Consider the following 11,459-nt stretch of genomic DNA (forward strand, 5'->3'; position numbering starts at 1 on the left):
CTTACCCCATACTATTCTGTCAGGGATGTTCAGTCTAACGCCATACTATTCTGTCAGGGATGTTTAGTCTTACCCCATACTATTCTGTCAGTGATGTTCTGTCTTACCCAAACTGTTGTTTACTCAGACTGGACACTAAACCAGTTCCCCTGCCCTGCAAGGACTCTTATCTCAAGATTTAAAAAAAAAAAAAAAAAAAAAAAAAAGTTTGAACTCAAAGATCCACCGTGGATTGAAACATTGCCTGATATGATCATTATTCTCTACCTGCTTTGTCATTTTCTAAGAGAGGGTGTTTGACATTTGATTTCTTCCAGGGACACAGCAGGACAGGAGAGATATCAGACCATCACTAAGCAGTACTACAGACGAGCACAGGTAAGATAACGCTACTCTTCCTCAAGATATTGTAGGTCAAAGGTCAGATCAGGTGAGATACTTTTACTTTAGCTCCACTCTTTCTTTAGTCTAATCCATCTGGTCATTAGCCTGGAGACGAGGGTGCTCTCCCTTCTAAACATGCATTGCACTTGTAGCTAAAGCTGCAGTTGTACGTCAAATATGTACTGTAGTTATGGTTGGTAGCACAGTTTCTTGGTGCTAGTTTCCTCCTGTCCACTCACCACCTTATCACCCGTGGATTCTGAACTACCTGGTGTTGCTGTGACAACCATAACTGAATTAGCTGACATGATTTTAATTTTCTCCCCTCATCTCCTACCCTCTCCTCTTCCCTCCCCTCATCTCCTACCCTCTCCTCTTCCCTCCCCTCATCTCCTACCCTACCCTCTCCTCTCCCCTCTTCTCCTACCCTCTCCTCATCTCCTACCCTCTTCTTTCCTCTTCCCTCCCCTCATCTCCTAACCTCTCCTCTTCCCTCATCTCCTACCCTCTCATCTCCCCTCCCCTAATCTCCTACCCTCTCCTCTCCTCTTCCCTCATCTCCTACCCTCTCCTCTTCCCTCATCTGCTACCCTCTCCTCTTCCCTCATCTGCTACCCTCTCCTCTTCCCTCCCCTTATCTCCAACCCTCTCCTCTCCTCTTCCCTCATCTGCTACCCTCTCCTCTTCCCTCATCTGCTACCCTCTCCTCATCTCCTCTCCTCTTCCCTCATCTCCTACCCTCTCCTCTTCCCTCATCTGCTACCCTCTCCTCTTCCCTCCCCTTATCTCCAACCCTCTCCTGTCTTCCCCTCTCTTCAGGGAATCTTCCTGGTTTACGACATCACAAGTGAGCGATCCTTCCAGCACATCATGAAGTGGGCCAGCGATGTGGACGAGGTGAGATCAAGGGGAACAAGGGTTAGAGGTCAGGCCAACTCTTTTTTTTATTGCGGCACAGGGTGCTTTTGTCAAATCAGACTGAATGACTCTCCCTCCCTCCCTCCCTCCCTCCCTCCCTCCCTCCCTCCCTCCCTCCCTCTCAGTATGCTCCTGATAACATCCAGAAGATCCTCATAGGGAACAAGTCAGACGAGGAGGAGAAGAGGCAGGTAGCTACAGAACAGGGCAACAAGCTGGCCAAGGATTATGGGATGGACTTTTTTGAGACAAGTGCCTTCACCAACCATAACATAACAGAGGTGAGTGGCTGACAGCTCCCGTGGAAACAATGTACGGCTGGCTGCCTGTCTGTCTGTCTGCCTGTCTGTCTGTCTGCCACAGCCAGACTACCGGTATGTGAACTACTGATGACGATATAATGGAACAACATTATCATCCTTAGTCACTTCGTCTTATTCTGTATCTCCCAGAGTCCAAGTGATATATATTCATAGGTTGTACCGGCGGCACAATAGTGGCGCCCTAAAGTGGTGATAACTTCCATCCAAAATGACTGAGTTTAACTACTGTTTAGTCTAAATTACACTATAGTGCCTGGAAATACAATGAAATTGCTAAAGTAGTCAAATATTTAGTAGGAAACAACTTGTCAGCATTATCATGCCGTCAAATTTACTTTAGACAGATGGCAATGTTGTCATTAGCTAGCAAAGTTAATCAAAAATAGCTAGCAATGCTAACATTAGCTATTTAAAATCCGGTGACCTCCCCTCAATCTTAGCTAGCTAGCTAACGTTATACTGCATCTAAAGTCAATCTGGCGACATCAAAATGATGACAAAAGCTTTTCCTACCTTTTTATTAGTCTCCTTTTGAATGTCATTGTATTTCCAAGCCACTGTAATGCACTTTTGATGGAATGTTCATCAGCGCTCATTAAAGATGCAGTGAGTAGAAAGCTCAGTCGGACATCAGTCCAAAACGAACATTCAAAAACAATATTGTGAGGAAACATGCAACTCATGAATACAGTGACATACAGTGACATATACAGTGACACATACAGTGACATATACAGTGATATATACAGTGCCATATACAGTGCCATATACAGTGCCATATACAGTGCCATATACAGTGACATATACAGTGCATTCGGAAAGTATTCAGACCTCTTGACTTTTTACACATTTTGTTACGTTACAGCCTTATTCTAAAATGAATTAAATTACTTTTTTTCTACACCCCATAATGACAAGGTGAAAACAGGTTTTCATACATTTTTGCAAATGTATTAAAACTTAAAAAACATGAATACCTTATTTACATAAGCATTCAGACCCTTTGCTATGAGACTCAAAATTGAGCTCAGGTGCATCCTGTTTCCATTGATCATCCTTGAGATGTTTCTACAACTTGATTGGAGTCCACCTGTGGTAAATTCAATTGATTGGACATGATTTGGAAAGGTACACACATGTCTATATAAGGTCCCACAGTTGACAGTGCATGTCAGAGCAAAAACCAAGCCATGAGGTCGAAGGAATTGTCCGTAGAGCTCCGAGACAGGATTGTGTCGAGGCACATATCCGGGGAAGGGTACCAAAACATTTCTGCAGCATTGAAGGTCCCCAATAACACAATGGCCTCCATCATTCTTAAATGGAAGAAGTTTGGAACCACCAAGACTCTTCCAAGAGCTGGCCGCCCGGCCAAACTGAACAATGGGGGAGAAGAGTCTTGGTCAGAGAGGTGACCAAGAACCTGATGGTCACTCTGAAAGAGTTGCAGAGTTCCTATGTGGAGATGGGAGAAACTTCCAGAAGGACAACCATCTTTGCAGCACTCCACCAATCAGGTCTTTATGGTAGTTGCCAGACCGAAGCCACTCCTCAGTAAACGGAACATAACAGCCTGCTTGGAGTTTGCCAAAAGGCACCTAAAGGACTTTCAGACCATGAGAATAATTTTAAACTGGAAGAACTTGTCCCGATTGGTGTTTTTAAATCACTGATGAAGGATTTTGAGGCTGATTCCCTGACCTGTCAATGTTTTTAATTTGCTGTTTTTGATATTGTTATACTCTTGTGAATTCATGAATGGTTTTTACTAGATTACTTGTAGTGTTTCATGTTGTCTGTCTGTAATTTTTTGTAATGACTTGGTGCTGCCTATCTTGGCCAGGACGCTCTTGAAAAAGAGATTTTAAATCTCAATGAGCCCTTCCTGGTTAAATAAAGGTTAAATAAATAAAAACAAGATTGAACTCTTTGGCCTGAATGCCAAGTGTCACGCCTGGAGGAAATCTGGCACCATCCCTACGGTGAAGCATGGTGGTGGCAGCATCATGCTGTGGGGATGTTTTTCAGCGGGAGAGACTGGGAGACTAGTCAGGATCGAGGGAAAGATGAACGGAGCAAAGTACAGAGAGATCCTTGATGAAAATCTGCTTCAGAGCATTCAGTACCTCAGACTAGGGCGAAGGTTCACCTTCGAACAGGACAACGACCCTAAGCACACAGCCAAGACAACGCAGGAGTGACTTCAGGACAAGTCTCTGAATGTCCTTGAGTGACCCAGCCAGAGCCCGGACTTGAACCCGATCGTACATCTCTGGAGAGACCTGAACATAGCTGTGCAGTGACGCTCCCCATCCAACCTGACAGAGCTTGAGAGCATCTGCAGAGAAGAATGGGAGAAACTCTCCAAATACAGGTGTGCCAAGCTTGTAGCGTCATACCCAAGATGACTCGAGGCTTTAATCGCTGCCAAAGATGCTTCAACAAAGTACTGAGAAAAGGGTCTGAATACTTAAGTAAAAAATGATAATCTAAAAACCTGTTTTTGCTTTGTCATTATGGGGTATTGTGATGTCATTATGGGGTATTGTGATGTCATTATGGGGTATTGTGATGTCATTATGGGGTATTGTGCTGTCATTATGGGGTATTGTGCTGTCATTATGGGGTATTGTGCTGTCATTATGGGGTATTGTGCTGTCATTATGGGGTATTGTGCTGTCATTATGGGGTATTTTTTGTAGATTGATGAGGGGGGGGAAACGATTTTATCCATTTTAGAATAAGTCAAGGGGTCCGAAAACTTTCGGAATGCTCTGTATACAGTGATTATATACAGTGACATATATATGGTGATATATACAGTAATATATATATATATATATAAATATATATATATATTTGCACTAACAGTTCAATTAATGATCGGCCTTGCAAAACACTTTCCTGTCTTTCACCCAGTCCTTCACGCGATTGGCTGAGCAGGTCCTGTCGGCCAATAAGAAGGACCTGGACCTCCTGAGGGCGTCGGTCACAGACGAGCTCAACCTTGCCGCCCTGGAGGAGGAGGAGGGCATCACAGACGGGGCCGTCGCCTCACAGAAGGGCTGCTGGTGTTAAGGGCCTGGTCAAAAGTAGTACACTATGTAGAGAATAGGGTGAGAAAAGTAGGGAACTATATAGGGAATAGGGTGCCACTTCTCCTTATGTAAGGACTGGGTCTGGCCTCGTCTTGAATCACACCCTATTCCTTATGCGAGCTCTGCTTGAAAGTAGTGCACTTTGTAGGGAATAGAGTGACAAAAGTGGTGCCCTATGTAGGGAATAGGGTGGGGGGGTGACACTTCTCGTAGCTGATTGCCTTTCTACCATTCTAGGTGCTGTACTGGTGTTTGATGGGTTTTTACCAATGATGTATGTAAACCCTGGATTGCTAATGCTATGTATTGGCCAATGAGATGCTTTGAAGTCACCGGTCGGCCATATTGGCACTCCTCAGAAAAGCAGTCCTCTAGGAATGAATGTAATTCTACAGTATTTCATTGAAATGCTTCAAGGACAAAATTACATGTATTTAAGTATTTATTTATTATAGTGGGGACAGTGACAGTAATATCAGTACTTTCAACAACAACAAAAAAGTATCTATATATTTTTTTGTATATTTAGCTAACAATATAATTTAAAGGTATGCTTTAAGTTGTCTGTAATAATAGAATAAACGTGGCAAAAACAAATGTAGACATTTATAAATGCGTTTCTATATCTTCCTAAGTATTTTCTTTTACACTGGTGGGGGAGTACCAAGATGGAGGCGCGGTGGCTTCAAAACAGCGCCCCTTAAATAGTCATCTAGTGTATATATTAATCATAGTGACTTAAAAATGACTTAAATATAGTGTTTTTTTCATGGTATTTTTCATTGTAGTTCATAGGTTTGGGCACCAGAGGGTGCTACTGATACATGCTGCGTTGCTATATGAAGCAGATAGTGCAGAGCTGTTGATGAATGGGTCACAACACATTACACTGTTCTACTTGTAGTGAGTCTCAAATCACACCTTATTCCCTTTATAGTACACTGCTTGGCTCTGCTCAGACCTACTGCACTAATAGGGGATAGGGTGTCGTTTGTTGTGCAGACAATGTTTCCGTTTAGTTTTTAGCTTTTGCAATTGTGTTTATCAAGACAACTTTCCATGATAATGTACATTAGTTTAATGTTAGTTTAAACCTATGAGCATTACAGGCCTGTAAAAAGTGTTGACTTATTCCATCTGTGATTCTATCTATGATGACATGTTTTGTTTGCTTCAGTTTTACGCCATATTATCCACTAGATAGCTGCTGTTTCCGGAGTAGCCCATTGAATAGAAACTTAGAAAACGTATTATCTAGACTAGCAAAGGACCAGCAAGAGATTTGCATGCGTCCAACTTCCATCCTCATCTTCTTCTGTCTTGCAACTTCAATGAAGTTAATTATTTAACTGATCATGATACCCCTATAACCCTATTTTAGCTTTTGACCAGAGTGGCTATACGAACTGATCATAGGACTAACCTCTACTGTCTGCAGCTACTGACTCAATGTTACTACTGCTACTGTCAAACACTACTGTTTGTGTGCAAGTGATAATATGGTATGTCGTTTTGAATGAAATACAGGACTAGGATCTCTAGATACAGGTGAAATACAGGACTATGATCTCTAAGGGTGAAATACAGGACTAGGATCTCTAGATACAGGTGAAATACCGGACTAGGATCTCTAGATACAGGTGAAATACAGGACTATGATCTCTAGATACAGGTGAAATACAGGACTAGGATCTCTAAGGGTGAAATACAGGACTAGGATCTCTAGATAAGGGTGAAATACAGGACTATGATCTCTAAGGGTGAAATACAGGACTAGGATCTCTAAGGGTGAAATACAGGACTATGATCTCTAGACAAGGGTGAAATACAGGACTATGATCTCTAGACAAGGGTGAAATACAGGACTATGATCTCTAGACAAGGGTGAAATACAGGACTATGATCTCTAGACAAGGGTGAAATACAGGACTATGATCTCTAGACAAGGGTGAAATACAGGACTATGATCTCTAAGGGTGAAATACAGGACTATGATCTCTAAGGGTGAAATACAGGACTAGGATCTCTAGATAAGGGTGAAATACCGGACTATGATCTCTAGATAAGGGTGAAATACCGGACTATGATCTCTAAGGGTGAAATACAGGACTATGATCTCTAAGGGTGAAATACAGGACTATGATCTCTAGATAAGGGTGAAATACCGGACTATGATCTCTAGATAAGGGTGAAATACCGGACTATGATCTCTAAGGGTGAAATACAGGACTAGGATCTCTAGATAAGGGTGAAATACAGGACTATGATCTCTAAGGGTGAAATACAGGACTATGATCTCCAAGGGTGAAATACAGGACTATGATCTCTAGATAAGGGTGAAATACCGGACTATGATCTCTAAGGGTGAAATACAGGACTAGGATCTCTAAGGGTGAAATACAGGACTATGATCTCTAGACAAGGGTGAAATACAGGACTATGATCTCTAGACAAGGGTGAAATACAGGACTATGATCTCTAGACAAGGGTGAAATACAGGACTATGATCTCTAGACAAGGGTGAAATACAGGACTATGATCTCTAGACAAGGGTGAAATACAGGACTATGATCTCTAAGGGTGAAATACAGGACTATGATCTCTAAGGGTGAAATACAGGACTAGGATCTCTAGATAAGGGTGAAATACCGGACTATGATCTCTAGATAAGGGTGAAATACCGGACTATGATCTCTAAGGGTGAAATACAGGACTATGATCTCTAAGGGTGAAATACAGGACTATGATCTCTAGATAAGGGTGAAATACCGGACTATGATCTCTAGATAAGGGTGAAATACCGGACTATGATCTCTAAGGGTGAAATACAGGACTAGGATCTCTAGATAAGGGTGAAATACAGGACTATGATCTCTAAGGGTGAAATACAGGACTATGATCTCTAGACAAGGGTGAAATAAAGGACTATGATCTCTAGATAAGGGTGAAATACAGGACTATGATCTCTAGATAAGGGTGAAATACAGGACTATGATCTCTAAGGGTGAAATACAGGACTATGATCTCTAAGGGTGAAATACAGGACTATGATCTCTAGATAAGGGTGAAATACCGGACTATGATCTCTAGATAAGGGTGAAATACCGGACTATGATCTCTAAGGGTGAAATACAGGACTAGGATCTCTAAGGGTGAAATACAGGACTAGGATCTCTAGATAAGGGTGAAATACCGGACTATGATCTCTAAGGGTGAAATACAGGACTATGATCTCTAAGGGTGAAATACAGGACTAGGATCTCTAGATAAGGGTGAAATACAGGACTATGATCTCTAGATAAGGGTGAAATACCGGACTATGATCTCTAGATAAGGGTGAAATACCGGACTATGATCTCTAAGGGTGAAATACAGGACTAGGATCTCTAAGGGTGAAATACAGGACTAGGATCTCTAGATAAGGGTGAAATGCCGGACTATGATCTCTAAGGGTGAAATACAGGACTATGATCTCTAGATAAGGGTGAAATACAGGACTATGATCTCTAAGGGTGAAATACAGGACTAGGATCTCTAAGGGTGAAATACAGGACTATGATCTCTAGATAAGGGTGAAATACAGGACTATGATCTCTAAGGGTGAAATACCGGACTATGATCTCTAAGGGTGAAATACAGGACTATGATCTCTAGATAAGGGTGAAATACCGGACTATGATCTCTAAGGGTGAAATACAGGACTAGGATCTCTAAGGGTGAAATACAGGACTAGGATCTCTAGATAAGGGTGAAATACAGGACTATGATCTCCAAGGGTGAAATACAGGACTATGATCTCTAGATAAGGGTGAAATACCGGACTAGGATCTCTAAGGGTGAAATACAGGACTAGGATCTCTAAGGGTGAAATACAGGACTATGATCTCTAGATAAGGGTGAAATACAGGACTATGATCTCTAAGGGTGAAATACCGGACTATGATCTCTAGATAAGGGTGAAATACCGGACTATGATCTCTAAGGGTGAAATACAGGACTATGATCTCTAGATAAGGGTGAAATACCGGACTATGATCTCTAAGGGTGAAATACAGGACTAGGATCTCTAAGGGTGAAATACAGGACTAGGATCTCTAGATAAGGGTGAAATACAGGACTATGATCTCCAAGGGTGAAATACAGGACTATGATCTCCAAGGGTGAAATACAGGACTATGATCTCTAAGGGTGAAATACAGGACTATGATCTCTAAGGGTGAAATACAGGACTATGATCTCTAAGGGTGAAATACAGGACTATGATCTCTAGATAAGGGTGAAATACAGGACTATGATGTGAGATGATGAAATGTATATCTGTGCTGTTTGATAATGACTACTTGAATTGCATTTTGTGGAAATATATAACGAGCAACGTTGTAATACTTTCAGATGTTTATTGAATAAATACTGGCAGATGTATGACTCATCATGCTGTTGTGGTAACTTGATTAAATAAAATAAAAAAGGGTACGATTGGCCACCCCTGTGTCATGGAGCAATAGGAATGAATAAAGCATGAACTGGATTGAATTCCAGGCAATAGTGTCCACCGGCTTTCATGAATGCCTTTAAAAATATATATATGCCTGTTTCAGGGACTAATTTAGACCTGGGTGTAAATGGAAAGACCAGTAGGACATCAGCTCCTGTGTCTCAGAAAGTAGTCTGGAATATAATGTATTATGTATTATGTTTTTTTTTACCAGTAGGTGGAATAGTCGGATAACTCATGTTTTTACCTCACATGATCCCTTTGCATCCATATTCCCCACGTAAAAGAACTTGGTGTAACGTTCGTCGTCTGGAGGAGAAGAAGAGGACCAAGATGCAGCGTGGTGTGTGTTCATATTTAATCGAATACTTTCAAGAACGAACAAAACAATAAACTGACAAAAACAACCGAAGACGCTACAGTCCCGAAAATGTGAACACAGAACACAGGAACACACGAACAGGAACAATCACCCACAACCCACAATACAAAACAGGCTACCTAAATATGGTTCCCAATCAGAGACAATGACAAACACCTGCCTCTGATTGAGAACCATATCAGGCCAAACGACAAACCCAACATAGAAACACAAAACATAGATTACCCACCCAACTCACGCCCTGACCATACTAAAACAAAGAAAATACAAAAGAACTAAGGTCAGAACGTGACACTTGGAAGAACCTGATTGTTGAAATAACTGTATGGGTATAAATGTTGTGACTGTTTTGTGTTTCAAGTACATGTAGTTCTCGGAGGATCTTATCCTTCAACTCCAAATCTGTTTTCATTAATCCTGGCAATACTCAGGATCATGCCGAACACAAGCCAGCAACGATTGCTTAGTCCGAGGTGACAGCGAGGGCGAATGGCACCCTATGGTGTCCCGTGTGGCTCAGTTGGTAGAGCATGGAGGTTACAACTCCAGGGTTGTGGGTTCGTTTTCCCACGGGGGACAAATATGGGAAAATGTATGCACTCTACTGTAAATCACTCTGGATTAGAGCGTCGACTAAAATGTGAATCTGCATGATGATGATGTGTCAGAGGTATTGCTGTGACGTCTGCCTGACTGAAATGGCAGCTCTGGATATATCTCTGTATCTGTGTGACTCCCGTTCTCTCTGGTTATGTCTCCATCGTCTCTTCTCTCCAACGTGTGCCACTAGGTTAATCCCCTCACTGATTTGAAAGGAAGTAAATGGTCTGAGAAATATGGTGAAAACTAGTCCATGTAACCAGCAACGCAATGCTTTTAGATTTGTGGGAAGTAGTGAATGAGTGCACACTTTAGAAGAAAGGAGATATTATTGGGATGTACGTACTCTCTCTCTCAATTCAATGGGCTTTATTGGCATGGGAAACGTGTTAACATTGCCAAAGCAAGTGAGGTAGATAATATACAAAAAAAATCTCTCTCTCTCTCTCTCTCTCTCTCTCTCTCTCTCTCTCTCTCTCTCTCTCTCTCTCTCTCTCTCTCTCTCTCTCTCTCTCTCTCTCTCTCTCTCTCTCTCTCTCTCTCTCTCTCTCTCTCTCTCTCTCTCTCTCTCTCTCTCTCTCTCTCTCTCTCTCTCTCTCTCTCTCTCTCTCTCTCTCTCTCTCTCTCTCTCTCTCTCTCTCTCTCTCTCTCTCTCTCTCTCTCTCTCTCTCTCTCTCTCTCTCTCTCTCTCTCTCTCTCTCTCTCTCTCTCTCTCTCTCTCTCTCTCTCTCTCTCTCTCTCTCTCTCTCTCTCTGAAACACACACACAGTTGGTGCCATGAGGAGAGTAGCTACCATGTCTCAAGTAGGTCCAATTCTGCTTAGTGTGAAGACAGAGGGAAACATAAATGCTTGAGAGAGGGGATTCTCATCCTCTAGTGCAGGGGTATTCAACTCTGACCCTGCCAGGTCTGTAGCCTGCTGGTTCTCTGTTCTACCTGATCCTTAATTGCACCCACCTGATGTCCCAGGTCTAAACCTTAATTGCACCCACCTGATGTCCCAGGTCTAAACCAGTCCCTGATTAGAGGGTAATCCCCCACCTAATGTCCCATCTCTAAATCAGTCCCCGATTAGAGGGGAAACCCCCACCTAATGTCCCAGGTCTAAATCAGTCCCTGATTAGAGGGGAATCCCCCACCTAATGTCCCAGGTCTAAATCAGTCCCTGATTAGAGGGGAATCCCCCACCTGGTGTCCCAGGTCTAAATCAGTCCCTGATTAGAGGGGAATCCCCCACCTGGTGTCCCAGGTCTAAATC

The 11,459-nt window shown here is 42.4% G+C and overlaps 1 protein-coding gene across 1 annotated transcript in view; it reads left to right on the top strand.

Annotated features, from left to right (window-relative positions):
* The window catches only part of LOC120024122 (ras-related protein Rab-15-like), a 40,030-nt gene extending 35,327 nt beyond the window's left edge, over positions 1-4,703 (top strand). Inside the window, exons 3-6 of the mRNA XM_038968271.1 lie at positions 318-378; positions 1,204-1,281; positions 1,428-1,583; positions 4,545-4,703. Of these exons, the coding sequence (XP_038824199.1) occupies positions 318-378; positions 1,204-1,281; positions 1,428-1,583; positions 4,545-4,703 (454 nt within the window). The remainder of the gene's footprint in view (positions 1-317; positions 379-1,203; positions 1,282-1,427; positions 1,584-4,544) is intronic.
* Positions 4,704-11,459: the final 6,756 nt, after the last annotated feature.

Source organism: Salvelinus namaycush, chromosome 29 (genome assembly GCF_016432855.1).
Source record: "Salvelinus namaycush isolate Seneca chromosome 29, SaNama_1.0, whole genome shotgun sequence".
NCBI classification, from domain to species: domain Eukaryota; kingdom Metazoa; phylum Chordata; class Actinopteri; order Salmoniformes; family Salmonidae; genus Salvelinus; species Salvelinus namaycush.